The following is a 14,655-nucleotide window of genomic DNA, read 5'->3' as shown; positions in this document are numbered from 1 at the left end:
AGCACAGCCCCGGGACCGTGCGCGGGGCTCGCCGGCGGTGGCTGGACCCGGGGTTTCTCCGCTTCCCTGCTCTCATCAGAGTGTGTTTCCTTTGCTTTGAGGGAAGTTTAGCAGCAGGCTTCACTGTAATCCTTCCTTCTTCCAGCTGGAGCACGTTGTGTCCCTGCCTGCACTTTAAGGGGAGAGCAAGCAGCTCTCAGGAAAGAGTTAAGCCCAGCGAGGCTTTGGGATCCTTTGCTGGGGAGAGGGTTGCTCTTTTGTTTGTTTTGAAGCACTGGCAGGAAAGTGGGGAGGAGAAAATTACCTAAGTGATAGTGAGGCTGCCATGAACTATAAAAAACTGTGAAATCAAATCGGAGAAACTCCACCTCGCAGTCTCGAACAATAAGCACAACCCCTGAAGAGAAACCCACCCCACAACCGAGTGATCTCAAAGGCTTGAACTAAAACCAAGCTACATGAGCTCAGAGCTGCCGCAGGACTGAAAACCCAAGAGCTGCCACAGCCAGATCCAGTTTTAGTGGGAGCTGCGAGCAGGAATGCTGTTCTTGGGAAGTGTAAAAATAATGAAGTGGAGGCAGCTCTTCTGGATTGCGTTCTGTGTCGTGGAGTTGTCTGGTGAGTAGTGACTGCAGCAGATACCAGAGTTACCAGCACTGAGCAACAGAGCAGCCTGAGACTAGTGCATGGGGCGACTTCTTTATAACTTCTGAAATAGCGGCTTGGGGGGTGCGTTTTAATGAGTCTTTAGTGGGGACTGCAATTTCACATCCAGGACACTGCAGGGACGTTTTCCAGAGCAGCACTGCATCAGGCGTCCTGGCCAACACGTTCACAGCCATGGGCTGCAAGCAGAAACTGCTGCTGGTTTGAACAGGAGAGCAATCAGGATACAAGAGCTCCCTGTAATGTTACGGATAACACAAGGGGATGCAAATGCAGCTGCCAAAGCTGTAGCGTGCAGCCACAGTTCAAGTCGTTTCTCAGTCTGCGTTGGTGTAAATGAGCCTTATTTTTGTTTTGTGGTAGGAATGAAATGTTTTCTGAAAATCAAATGAATCTCCATAAATATTAAAATCTCCTACTCCAGCGTTTCAAATATTCATCATATGAAAAAGTGAATAATAATACAGAGGTTTTCTCTAGGTAGTACTTTTTAAAGGGTTATATTTTAGGGAAGTATTATCATTTTTGTCCCAAACCCAACAACCATAAAGTAATAAAAAGGGATTTAAAAAAGTCAAGCCGCACTCTGTGTGCTGCATAGTGTGCTGGGACAGGAGCCAGGAGCCCGCGGCTGTCTCCTCAAATGTAATTTTTCCTTACTCACATGAACGTGAGAGACTAGATCTATTGAAAGGATTTGCTGTTTTTGTTCTTCTGTTTCATGGTGCTCCTTTCATGTTCCCTTTGCTGCCAAGGTATATTGCTCACCCGAGCCATTGTGCCTGACCCTCCAGTCTATGTTAATTTTACAGGAAGAAAAAAACCAAAAGCTTCCCAAGTAAAATTCAGGACTGTCTGGTTGGGCTGAAGCGAGCAGCAAGCGAGGGTGTAAGACGAAAGCGTTTACCTGGAACGCCAGATCCGAGTTCCTTGTAGTACAAAGCAAAAGTGATACCAAAGTGATAAAAATGCCTTTGTAAAGACAAAACTACCAGGCGACACGGGGTTCAGTGCTGCAAAATGTCATTCCTTTTGCCGGCACAGCCGACGCGCCACATTTCTGCAGGATATTGCAGTGCTTTGTTAGCACTAGCTGGGAAGTAGAGGAGGTTTATCTCTGTTCCATGTAGCTGCTGTGAAGAGCAAAGAAAAACTAGGGAGCCCATCCTTGGCGTTCTGCACGCTCTTCATCTCTTTGGGGAGCCCAAGCGAATTAAGCGAAGATTTCAGTTGTGCATCTCCCGATGGGAATCCCAGTTCCGGGGGGTTTGTGCTCTGTTGGCTCGGACAGCGCTGAGGAGGGCGGGCTGGCCGGCCTCCGCCTGCCCCCCGGGCACCGCTTCAGCTAAAGCCACGCATTTGACAGGGGGAAAAAAAGCCCCGAGCCACGCTGGGCCAGGCGCAGGTCTTCTGCAAATGCCACGCGTGGGGAGGACGGAGGCCGGGTACCCACTAGCTGCTCACCGCAGTCTGACTCCAGAGCCTCATCCAGCCTCGCAGGGAGCAACTCGCATAAGAAATACACAGTTCTGGGGTTTGCATGATCCTTTGGGAACTGCAGAGTTACAATGAGTGGGGGAGAACTTTACGCCCGTCCCTGGTCCGCAGAGCGGGGTGATGGTCCGGGGCCGCTCGAGAACCCTCTGCCCGCACAGCGGCGTGATGCTGCGAGCAGCTCGCAATGGCAAGGTTGGGTGTTGATAAACCACGTGGAGAGGTGCCCTCTGCTTGTCTCAAAACTCACATGGAAAAGAGAGTATATATTCTATTTGTACCTAATACAAACACTTTCTGTTTTTAAAACTTCTGTCTGTCTTCTTTATATCTTTTCTATTAATCTCTGCCAAACTTGATTTTTTAAAAAAATCTCTTTTCTTGTCATTTTAAAGCATTCATTCTTTCCTTCATTCCTTCTACAAGATCTAGAAAAGCTCTAAACACCAGGGAAGCAAAAGGGGCTTTAAAACTGGCAGCCACTTGAGTTTAACGACCTTCAGAGGGCTGCACATCATAACCACGCAAGCCAGGAGCGACCTGGGTCCCAGGGAAGGTGCCAGGCTCCTGAGCAGCGCCCAGCCGCCGGCGAGGCCCCGAGCCCAAGGAAACCCTTGGCCCAGCAGCTGGGGTTTGGCGCGGGGGCTCGGGGGGCTCCCCGCAGCCCCCTGCCCTGCACACCCTGCGTGACTGCGGCCCCACACCCATATCCTGTCGGGGAGAAGGAAAAGGGGGAGGGAAGGGGTTTTTATCAGATATTTCCAGAGGGAAGAGGGCTCCACCCGCTTGAATTCCTGCCACATGGCTGAGAGCAGTAAAACTGGGAAGGCGTGAGTAATGCAGGCTGGAGCCCGCGGAGGAGCTGCTGCGGGCAGCCTGGGTCGGCTGCGGCTTCAGAGCTGCGTGTCCCGCGGTTCCTCACCCTCCTCTTCTGCAGCCGCTGGTACCAGTGGTACCGCGGTGCTGGCTCACCTGTGGCGCTTTGCCATAGCTCAGCCGCAGCCCTTCTGGAGCACTGGCTGAGCTTGGAAAAAGACTTTGTTAAACACACAGAAGAGTTTGAGAAACTATCCTGGCACGGGCTTTCTGCGTCAGAGCTCTACAGTAGGCACCCAGTTAGCAAAAGGTGTACCGAAAGGTTTACCAAGAGATTGGTGCATCAGCCGGTATCAGCATAGGAGGTGCAATTCCTGTCTGGGAATCCCCCGTGGGTTGCACCTTCCACCCTGCAGCGATGGAGGTGCAGGGGAGAAACCCCCGTGTTTAATTTGCTGCGGGGGCAGAGTAGGGCACAATTTAGGGAAACTTTTCTCCTGTTTCCTGAGCCTTTGCCACTGCAGAGTTTTGCCTGCTATGGTCCTGGTTTAGTGCTCAGGGATGAGTGTTGGATCAAGTCAACTACTTTAACATTTATATTGCTGCTTTTTTTAATTTGATTTGAGCTGAGATACCTCCTAAGCCCTGTTATTACAATATCTTTACAAATCAGAGGCATTTACTTTTTAAAAGCTGGATAAGTAAATAGAATAGGTACTGTGAAGTACAGTTTTCTTTCACATACGTATATGCTTTTGCTCCTGCATGTGCTAGCACTACCGGGTGAAGATTTCTCCAAGGTTAATAAATGGCTTGGCTTGAACTCTCAAACCCTTAATACTAACAAATTGACAAAGTTTAGCAAAGCTAGTAAAAACGTATGGTGCAATAAATGACCCACTTTAGCTGAGCACCATCTGGATTATCCAGCTCACATCTGGATCATTATTTATCTCACGAGTCCTAAGGTTTCAAAAAACTTAGCCCTGTTCTCTATAAAAGTGCCTGCATACGCCACAATAAAGGGAAGAAAAAGAAATACTATGTGACAAGTCTTCTTACAAACTACACTGAGCAATAATCCAGGCTTCAATTTATGATATTCAGTGGTGAAAAGACTTTGATTAGAAATACCTCTGGTGCTTTACAAACATCTGGAATAGTTCAAAGGTGCTTGGGTGGCTGTGGCACTTGGGGAGGTCAAGTCCAGGCTCCACATTGTTCTAGTGATGTAAAGTTTCCTGCTAATGTCCATGTGAACACAAAGCTGTGTGCAAAGCGTGGATTTAACTTTGTGCTACTCATGATTCTGGGCATGCAGTCATGCCTCCTGCTTTTGATTTGTTAAAATTCATCAAAAAAACTTGGTGATTTAACCAGTTGGAACTGAATTGTCTTGGAGAGAAGAACCTTCTCCCTCAAATAAAAGCGGTGCCAGAACTTAAATCCCAGCTCCAGACACCTGCACCGAGCCCTCGGCAGGGCCCCCGCCTCCCCCCCGGTGCTCCCGCGCCCAGAGCAGCTGCAGCCAGGACAGGATGGGACGGGATGGGACGGGATGGGATGGGATGGGATGGAATGGGATGGGATGGGATGGGATGGGATGGGATGGGATGGGATGGGATGGGATGGGATGGGATGGGATAGGATGCAATGGGATGGGATGGGATGGGATGGGATGGGATGGGTTGCAACGGGATGGGATGGGAAGGGATGGGATGCAATGGGATGGGATGGGATGGGATGGGTTGCGATGGGATGGGACGGGACGGGACAGGATGGGACGGGATGGGATGTGCCAGCACGGGCAGCCCTGCGGGGCCGGACTGGGGTGCAGTCCCCCCTCAGCACCCTCCGGTACAACCACCCACCAGCTGCAGGAACAGCTCAGCCTGCTGTCACCCGCTGCCAAAATGAACTCCAGTGATCTCGGTCTTTGCTCTTCATAAACCGTCCAGGTTCTCTGGACCCGAGCCAGCAAAGCACAAACATCCGAATGCAGGAAAATTCCTGCCAGGACAATACTGCAGTGCACCATACTGCACAAGACGTAAATGGGTGTTTAGCTGGAAATGTATGCCTTCAGCCCGGCCGCTGCCCTGACGCCAGTGCCGGCCGGCTGGTCAGGACCTGTCAGTGCTGCTCCATCCCAAGGGGTTGTTTGGAAGGATGAAGTAACTCTTCTTGGAGCTCGGGCTCCCCTGGGCAGAAATACAAATGAAACAACGTATTTTGTATGATTTTCTCGTTAGTGTCTGGATAAGAATCTTAAACAGCAACAGCCCTGGAGTAGAGACTGAAGCTGTTTGTAAAAAGTGGAGATAGATCTTAAGAATAGAAAAGGTTAAGAAATGGGAAGAAATGCATTTTCACTGACTTATATAGTGCATTTCAGAAGGAAAAGCTGGAAGTGTCATCTTTGTAACATACCAGGAAGCAATACATAAACTTTAAGTTAGAACAGCAAACCATTCTCCAAACAGTCAGTTTTACCTCCAAAGATGTTTTTGCTCATGAGTCAGAGCTGATCCCGAGCCAATGGGAATGTTTCTGTTTACTTTGAGAATGTGCCTGCAACTGCAAATCCAACTTATTTTTCCTGAGGCACACAAGTGATCTCTTCCAAGGCCTGAGTCTTTCCTCCAAGGATTATAAACGCAAACTACTATGAAATCCAGCTTTGTGCAGAGCTTTGGGCATCCCTCGGTAAGCCGGAGGATCGGGCAGGGTGAGGGCAGAAACGAGCCTGTCCTCCTCCAGTGCTGCCCCCAGAGCCTCTGCAAGGGCTGCACCAAAGTTCGGGGCTGGCCCAGCCGAAACGTTTAGTCTCTGAGCTTCTCCCACATGAGCTCTAAGGCAGCCTGCCATTTTGGGGCAAGAAGAAAGCAAATTTGTGAAAGCAGCTAGCCCCCCCCGCCCCGCCTGCAGGGACCCTCAGGGGTTCGGGGCTGGGATGGGGCGACAGCAGCCCCTTACACCTTCCTCTGCCCCCAGGCAAAGCTTCTGGGAGCACAACAGACACCCTCAAACCCACGGCCCTGGCCACAGAAACGAAAGGCAGCAGCAGCACGGCAGCCACCGAAGCCCCCGGAACCCCTGGAGCCCCCAGCAGTGCCAAGCCGACGCCAGAGACATCCAGTAAGCGCTCCCCTCGCTCCCCCGTCATTCCTGGTAGCATTTGCATTAATAATCAGATTTATTAAGTGCACAGGTACAGCTTACCCTGAGAGACCACACAGTCGGTGCATGGGTGCATGGCTCAGAAAAGATCCTGATGGTATGGTCAAAAGCTTTAATCCTGTCCGAAAAATCCCACCTGGGGCAACCTAACACTGCTGGCTTCGGGACGGGCGGCTGAGACCTATCCTTTTCAAAACAGCCAAGAGACGATGGGACAGAATGCTCATTAATCTTTTACCTCAACATACCTATTCTTTGCTCAGCAAATGGCACCCGTAAGAGTTCCGCTGGCCTTTCCGGTAAGAGGCCAAGGCTCTGAAGGGCTTTGAAGCAGGGACCCTTGCACAGATGTACGGTGCCTTTCTCTTATGCTCTTTGAAATCAGTACATCTTTCTGAAGACTCTGGGTCAAGGGGGAGGTCGGGCAGTGGCATCCTTGCTGTAGTGCAGCGTATGCCCAGGAAATTAGCCCATTGTAAACAGATTATGAAGCGCATGTAACAATTAAGTAACTGAAGCAAGTCTAATGTGCGTTTCTTATACAGCCAATAACACGTTCTGGTACCGCTGGCTATGACAAATCAATATTGTACTTCAGTCATCGCAATGCCACGCATTGATTTTAGAGGACTTAAGCTTTCTCATGTATCCTTTTCATTGCATTTCTTCAAAACCAAAGCTGCAACCGGGTCCCTGGCAGCCAGCCCCACCTCCCCAAGGCTCAGCAGCGAGCGGACGAGCCCGCAGCCCAGCCGAGCCCACACACAGCCACTGAGCACCCCCTTGCACCCAGACCACATGAGCCGAGGGGTCCCCACAACCGAGAGCCCAACGACAGGACCCAGCACGACGGCAGAAACCCGAGGGTCCACACCAGCTCTGACGAGCTCTCCTGCCACCTCGGGGCATCCTCCCATCTCAGCTGCCACCACGCCACCACACACAGGCAGGGACAGCCCAAAGGTGAGGATGTGGGTGGGCACCGCGGGCTGTGGGACCACGAGGAGGCTGGACTTGTCTCCCAGCCCCCCGACAGTTCGCTGATACCACCACTGTGTTTTTTCCCTTCCAGCCCATCACATGCCACAATGTCAAAGAAGTGAGCGACACCGGAGCCATCTGCTTGCAGCTCAACGAGTCCAACACTTGCGTGAGTTGCAGCCCCGGGTGGCCACGTGTCTCCAAGGCGGGGGGACATGCAGGAGGAGGGGGGCTGCGAGCAAACACCCAAGAGCAGGTTCCTGCAGCACTCGCAGCTTGCAGCGATGGGGTCACCTGCTGTACCCGGAGGGGTCTGTTTGGGGTGGGAGCTCACACCAGTATCTCTGGGGCACAGCATGTGAGCTGTGCCAAACTGATGGAGGTGGGGACAGTCACAGCAGTCCCAGGAGGATCCCAAAGGGTCGATCGCAGCAGTCCCAGGAGGATCCCAAAGGGATGGTCACAGCAGTCCCAGGAGGATCCCAAAGGGACGATCACAGCAGTCCCAGGGGCAATGCCACCTCCTGGTTGCATAAAACCTCCTTTTTCATGATTAAGCTCTGGGGCCAGTTTAGCTTCTAAAGGATCTCCCACCATGTTTAACGGGAAATTGCCTTTGTTCTTCTTCTGCCTCCTCCCTGCTGGGAAGGCGATCGCCTTTTTTTGTCTTGCCAACTGCCCAAGGAAAGAAAAGAGGGCGTCTGAAGAAGCACAGGTAGCAGCCCAGTGTCCCCATCTCCTAAGGGAATCCCAGGCTCTCTGTAACTGCCCTTGGCCTTGTGCACCAAAAATGAAGCATTTCTAAAAGCAGGAGAGGGTCTGGCTGAGACACTATTGTGGATGGGAGGAAAAACCCCTCACGCAGGAGGTGCAACCTGCAATAGAGGCCAGATGGTGCTGGACCTTGTGGGACAGCAGACTGGGCAATGCCCTGGGGATAAAATGGCGATGATGAATTTTACTTCTGCTGGTCAGCCATGCTGCCACCACCTAGGATGAGTGAATCCTTACTTGACTTTTCTCTGCAAATTGGCGATTAAATGGCATTTAGACTTGCTCCTGTTTACAGGGACTGCACTTTAGCAGGAATTCACAGGGAAACTCCCAGGGGAGCGGGTGGTTCTGATCACAGATGCCATCTACTGGGCAACGGCCCCTCCTGGGCATAGCGTTTATATGCGTTATGCACATGTTACGTACCTGCACATACATAAATGGATGCGTCTATAACATACAGAATATCCTACAGAGTCATCTCTAATTGCACATACTCTTAACCCTCCCTCCATGTGAAACGAGTCAAAGTGCCCCACTTCCAACCGTGCTTTTCCGGGAGCTCTCACCCACCTCACGGCAGACCTCTGCCATGCCTCCACCTCAACTAATCATCGAGTGGGAAAAAGCAGCTCAGGCTCTGCAGCCGCTGAACCTGGGAACCAGATAAGAGCGTCTGCGAGGAGCGCAGATAGGAGGGACCGTGCCGTGTCTCGCTTTCCCGCTGGCCTTTCCCAAAGCAAATGAGCAATACGCTGGCACCCAGTGCTGCTAATTGCAAAGGGAAATTCTGACACTCCGATGAGTTCTTTCCACAGCAGAGAAAGGAAAATACACACTTGGGTCTCTTGTTCCATCTTGGCCTTTCTCACCCCAAGCCAAGCTCTATAGAAACAGCTGAAAATGATTTGTTTGTTATTCTCCCGTGGATAAGTTCCTGCATTTTTGAATGCTAAGAGGATGTGGTGATCCGAGCACAATACTGAGGCAATTCTAAGGCAAAGAGAGGACGGCACTGAGCTGCCCGGCTCTGCACAACGCTGCAGGACTGGAGGGTTTTCTCCTCTTTCGCAGCCCCACGTTGGTGGGTACCTCCCGGGGAGCGAGTGGAGGGTAGGGGCAGGACACGGGATTCAGCTGAAGCCGGTCTCTGTCTCGAGGGGGTGGGCACATCCACAGTTCAGATGATCTCCCCAGCTGGGAGGATGTTAGGGAAGCTGATAACGTCTTTTAGAAACTGTGTGCTCTGTCTCCACGCCTGACTGTGGCTGAAAATAGACCCGAGGAGAAAGCCTATCCTGTCTGATACAGAAATTGGCCCGCAGAAGGGAAAGGCTGCAGCTCCTCACTCCTCTTCCTCTTCCACCCAAGAGCCTGTTCAGCTCTAAAATGTGAGAAATTTGTATTATTTTGCCTAGCCTTTGATCAGCAACCTAGCAAAAACATTGAAGACATTTCCTAAACAGGAAGGCTCAATGCTGCTTTGTTATTTCCCTCCTTCCCCAGCCCTTGCCTGGGACTCTGAAACAATAGGGCTCTTTGGGCGGCTGTTTCGGTCCAAAAATTGGAGGGACTTGCCATGCAATTCAGATCCTAAATTTAGCTTTCTTTAAATGCCATTTGCAAGAATTGCTAAAAATACCTTCATTTAATTTAATCTCATTAAGTTAAGAAACAAGAAATAAGCCTCTCCATTTTCTGGGTGTTGGTGTTGGGGCCCAAAGCAGTGGTGAAGTGGGAGGTGAAGGGCTGACACCCAGCCCAGCGCTGTTTGTCACTTGTTGTTGCTTCTGCTCAGCTTTGCACAGCCCGGATAAGCCACCAAAACACAAAGGGTGAACGTGCAACACTACCAGCAGTATCATCAGCATAGCTGAGATGGAGAATTAGTCAGTTTGGTTGGTTCAATGGCTGTTTGTTTGAAAATTTTGCAGAAACATTTTTTAGAGATGAAGGGATTGGACTTATGGAGTGCAATATGTAAAGAGAGTGCCCGCCACGTTCCCTCCCCCTGCCAGATTAAACTCGCTAAATCCGAGGTGGACCGTGACTGTATGCTCCTCATCCTCGTCGGTGAAAAAGGTCAGTTGAACTAATTCTTTTGGCTGTCGTTGATACCGCTGGATAATGACCTTGACGTGGGCAATGGAAGAGGGGACTGTTTGTGGGGAGAGGCTGTGGAACCAAACCCTCGGTTACATTCTGGAGGAGACTTCTCTCTGCAACTACTGCTCTTCCTTCTGGGGTCTTGCTAGATCCACGGAGGCACGGCACTCCAGAGCAGTGACAGGGCTCACGGCTCCGTGTTCAGCAATGGCCAGGCTATTCAATGCTGGCATTAGCTGCAGCACGAGCTTCTGTGTAATGTGCCTCTCCTGTTCTAAACCTTGCAGATCCTGCTACAGATATGCTCCAGGAATCTCACTGGGAAAAGGTAAATTCCTTAAGCAAATTCAGCTGGGAAAAATGGATGGTCTGAGTGGCTGGAGAAAGGAGATTTTTAGATGGTCAGCTGAGGCTGGGGCAGACGGCTGAGACCTGAACCCGCCTCTGCCTCGGAGGCATTTGTTGAGCATTGGCACGTGAGATGGTTGGAGCCAAGCACCAGACGTGCAGCGAGGCAGCATCGTAAGAGCGCTAATAAAACCACTGAAGGCAGAAACGCTTGAAATAGTTACTGTAAAATTCTGTAGTGTTTTCTTAAAAAAGGACTAGATCCCAGCAGTAACTCTTAGGATGTAATTGGCACTCTGCTTCTTCAAAGCACCACACTGACATTAATTAATTCCTCCTCTCAACACACCAGTGAGGCTGCCATTGGCTTGGAAAGCTGAGCTCCAGGTCCCTATATAAATGGCAGCCAAGAGAGCTGCAGCAGCAGTGCACAGCGATCTTTCAGCCGCGCAGATGCACGCTCTAAATCTCAGGGCCCAAGCACTCTTGTCCAAGGGCGAAAATTTCCCTGTGCCACAGAAGACGCTAGGATGGAAATGAGAGCATGAGGATGTGGGAGCTCACAGGGCAAGTGCAAAGCTCAGGCGCTTGGGTAGCAAAGCCCGGCTTTGTTTACGCAGCGTTTAACGAGGAGGTGAGGAGCAGCATTGTTTTAAGCCTGGTGCCTGTTCAGCAGATGCACATGTTTCCTGTTTGTCAGGCTCACGGCTCTCTTTGGTGTTTTTTTTTCCAGTTTGGAATAAAATCCCTTAAACGGGGGAGCGTGAGGAACCACCAGGACTTTTCTCAGAAGACCCTGATCGCCTTGGTCACATCTGGACTCATGCTGGCGTTCCTGGGCCTGGCTGGATATTTCCTGATGAAGCGGCGGAGCTGGAGCCCGGCGGGAGAGAGGCTGGTTAGTGCTTATAGATGGCAGAACAGCCGGTAGAGAGGAGCCCGGAGCGGCGGGGGGGTGCCTGGGTGGGAGAGGAGGGGGCTGCCCCGCACCCTGCGGCTCGGTACCCCCAGCCTGCGTGTGTGTCCCCAGGTCGACGGGATGGCTCGGCCGGCACGCGGGGCATTGTGACCCGGGGCTGGGTCAGCCTGGCCGAGGCGAAGGGCAGGAGCAGGGAGGCCAGACCGTACGGGGTGAAGGGAAACCTCTCTTGCCTTCTAAAATTAACTCTTAGCTGATTGCTCCCGTGGGAGAACCGCCCCTATCGTGCTCGTACTTCCAGGTCTAACACTTATCTTTGCTCAGCAGTAAGAACTCATCCAGCAAGACCCCTCCAGAGACACCGAAACCTTATGAATTTGTCATTAACAGTGACACACTTTAACTTCCCATTCGCTGCGTTTGAGTTATGTGTCTGTCTTGTACCAATGCTGTAATAAAGGCTGTTTCTCCCCTCGCTTAACAAGCGATGATAATAAAATATATAAAGAAAGAGAAAGACATTTCCTATTTCCATTTTCCCCTTTCCAGGCAGGCTGACCACTGAGGACTCTTCCCTACCAGTGACTTTCGGGGACGTGAGCCCTCTGTAAAGTGAGGACTGGCCATGCTATTCCCCCATCGCTGCTTGTGGGCAGGTGAACAGTTGTGTCCTGGCAAGCCGTTAGGTTATTTCATTGCCAGAAAGGATGCTCTCAAAACATGCAGATGGGAAGTCAAGTGCATGTGTCGGAGGCAGGGACATCGCCGCTTGGGCTCTCGAGCCCACTGCCTCTGGGTACCGTCTCCTGGATGCTGGTGGCAAGTGAAAGGCAATGTAACGCGTGGCTGGGAGCTGCCCATGTAAATGCACAGCAGTGTCAATCCAGTTTCTAGGGGAGGTGTGTCCAGCACACCCATCTCGCTGCCACGGACAAGGGGGTCAGCACAGGGGCCGAGCAAAATGATGGGGCGGGCGGGAAGCTTGGCAGCCTGCCGTGTATGCTGGATGCCGCCAAGCAAAGAAGGAGCGGGGCTACCTGCTCTCAGCTGGCAATCACCACCCGCAGCCCGGGACCACCAGCTCCCACTGCATCGCTATCCGACCTGCCACGGTCCAACACGTGGGGAGTTATTGTGGTGGGGGACGGAGGCAGCTCTGCTATTGCTCTGGGTCCTCCAGAGGCATCTGCTCCTCACAGCAATAGCCATGCAACGTCTCTTTGCGTTTCCAGCCCCATACAGCTCTCCAGGCTGATGTTGCTGGAGCGCAGTCCTGCACTTCTGCTCCCACCTTGCTGCGAGCTGTGTATCTATTTACAGGCTGAAAGAAAGAAGGGCGGGGAAGGAAAAAGAGGCAATTTCCATAGCTTCCATTCAGTGGTGCTTCTTACTTGGCCAAAATGGAAAGCAGAGGTGGTCCGTCACGGGGTAGCTTTGCAAACCCAAGGCAGGGTCAGCTCCAAAACCTGGTTATAAGAAAACAACAAAACCCGACAGCTTCTCTTTTCAGGTCCGGGAGAAAAGAATGCAGTTCTTGGCTGTTTTTTTTGCTTCGTCTTGCCACGGCATGGTTCAGGCCTTCTGTTCCCCTTCTCGTCAGCGAGGGCAGGTTCCCATGCCTGCAGTTGTTTGTACCTCCCGTCCGGGAAGCGCAGGCAGCCAGCCAAGCCGCTGCCTGCAATCAAAGCCGGTTGCTGTCAGCCCTTTCCCTTCCCTAACTCTGCCTTTGTTATTTATGTACCTGTTTAGGCTGAAGACCCATATTACACGGAAAACGGTAGCCAGGGAAACACGATGTTGATGATGTCCCCCCAAGAGCAACCCGAGCTGCAGGAGAAGCCAAACCTCAACGGCGGGACTCAGGAGAACGGGACTGGCCAAGCGTCCTCCAAAAACGGCCACTCAGCCAGGCAGCACAGCCCCGCCGACACCGAAATGTGAACCGGGCGGAGGAGTGCATCCTTACCGCGATCGAGGAGGGGAGCGGCGAGACAAGGAAGGGCAAGAGTTTTCTATGGACAGTTAGGGAATTGCAGACCTTTTTTTTTTTATTATTATTATTTCTGTGAAGAACTTCAAAATCAGCCTAAAGCACATTAAGCGTCAGAGCTGCCAAAGACCTGCTTCTCTGCCTCCTACTTCTCCCATTGACACACAAGACACTTTGTCGCAGCTGTTCTCTGCTTTTGTTGTTAGAAGAACATAATGAGAAATGCAAGTGCCCTTAGCCCTGAACAGCTTTTAAGCAGAAGCAGGCTGAAGCTACAGAAGCCTTGAGCCAGACTCCAAACAGCCAAAATTTTTGGTGGCAGTGTGTTAGGCTGATTAAAATAGTTAAATTGGGATTTCAGTGACAAAAACCTCTCAGGTTTCAGATAATTTTGGTTGACAGAGTTGGTTTTTATCTCATCTTTATGTTTAAGTGCAGGATTTCTTCCTCTTTTAAGAACATCAGGCATTTACTCCCCCTTCTTGTGCTTTAGGTCTTCTTTAGTATTTCCTACTCCAGCAGAATTTGCTGAAGCTCTGTGTAAAGCTTTCCACATGGAATTGAAGGCTGAAATGTGAATAGAACTCAGACTTGTTTCTTTTTCAATCCTACCAGTACGCAGGCAGTTGGTTTAGAGCAAAAATCTTCCCCAGTCTCTTCATGTCAGGGACTGGAGACGGCGTGTGACGGGGCAGAGCCGGCAATCAATCACTTGAGTGAGATGGAGAACATTCGATACGGCTGTAGACGGCTCTACAGACGCGTGGGGCCGGCAGTGCCACCACCCTCCCTCCCGACACACCAGGGCTGGTCCCGGGGGGTCTGGAGCACAAGTCTGATGAGGAGCGGCTGAGGGAGCTGGGGTTGTTCCGTCTGGAGAAGAGGAGGCTGAGGGGAGACCTCATCACTCCCTACAGTTACCTGAAAGGGGGTTGTGGGGAGGTGGGTGTTGGTCTCTTCTCCCAAGTGACGAGTGACAGGACAAGAGGAAATGACCTCAAGTTGCGCCAGGGGAGGTTCAGGCTGGATATTAGGAAAAATGTCTTTACTGAGAGAGTGGTGAAGCACTGGAATAAGCTGCCCAGGGAGGTGGTGGAGTCACCGTCACTGGAGGTGTTCAAGGAACATGTGGCCGTGGCATTGCGGGACATGGTTTAGTGGGCATGGTGGGGTTGGGTTGATGGTTGGACTTGATGATCTCACAGGTCTTTTCCAACCTTAATGTTTCTGTGATTCTGTGACTTTGGGAATAAAAGACGCCACAGGGCTCCCAATGGAACGAGTGCTAGAGAGAAGCCTGCCTCTGCTACGGGTGTTTCTCCCTCTGCATCAGTAGTGGGTACATGAACAAAAAGAAGTATTTTTGCTTTGGTAAGTGAAG

The 14,655-nt window shown here is 51.4% G+C and overlaps 1 protein-coding gene across 2 annotated transcripts; it reads left to right on the top strand.

Moving 5' to 3' along the window:
- The first annotated feature begins 382 nt into the window (after positions 1-382).
- CD34 (CD34 molecule) lies at positions 383-14,221 on the top strand. Of its 2 annotated transcripts, none has more exons than XM_059831193.1 (8): positions 383-618; positions 5,971-6,114; positions 6,836-7,119; positions 7,229-7,306; positions 9,846-9,993; positions 10,305-10,345; positions 11,099-11,263; positions 13,034-14,221. In XM_059831193.1, exons 1-8 carry the CDS (start codon positions 540-542, stop codon positions 13,223-13,225), a joined length of 1,131 nt encoding a protein of 376 aa, XP_059687176.1. In that variant the 5' UTR covers positions 383-539; the 3' UTR covers positions 13,226-14,221. The 2 variants fall into 2 exon arrangements, with proteins under 2 accessions (XP_059687176.1, XP_059687177.1); XM_059831194.1 differs by lacking the exon at positions 13,034-14,221 and adding an exon at positions 11,609-11,951.
- The last annotated feature ends 434 nt before the right edge of the window (positions 14,222-14,655 follow it).

The sequence above is a fragment of the Gavia stellata genome, chromosome 30, assembly GCF_030936135.1.
Source record: "Gavia stellata isolate bGavSte3 chromosome 30, bGavSte3.hap2, whole genome shotgun sequence".
NCBI classification, from domain to species: Eukaryota; Metazoa; Chordata; class Aves; order Gaviiformes; family Gaviidae; genus Gavia; species Gavia stellata.
The sequence above is the reverse complement of the archived record's forward strand: the minus strand, read 5'-3'. Positions and strand labels throughout refer to the sequence as shown.

Excerpts from the sequence above, each read along its gene's own strand:
- CD34 (XM_059831193.1), top strand. The coding sequence starts at position 540 with ATGCTGTTCTTGGGAAGTGTAAAAATAATGAAGTGGAGGCAGCTCTTC. Across the intron at positions 619-5,970 it reads CTGTGTCGTGGAGTTGTCTG|GCAAAGCTTCTGGGAGCACA; the intron begins GTGAGTAGTGAC and ends CTCTGCCCCCAG. Across the intron at positions 6,115-6,835 it reads GCCGACGCCAGAGACATCCA|CTGCAACCGGGTCCCTGGCA; the intron begins GTAAGCGCTCCC and ends TCAAAACCAAAG.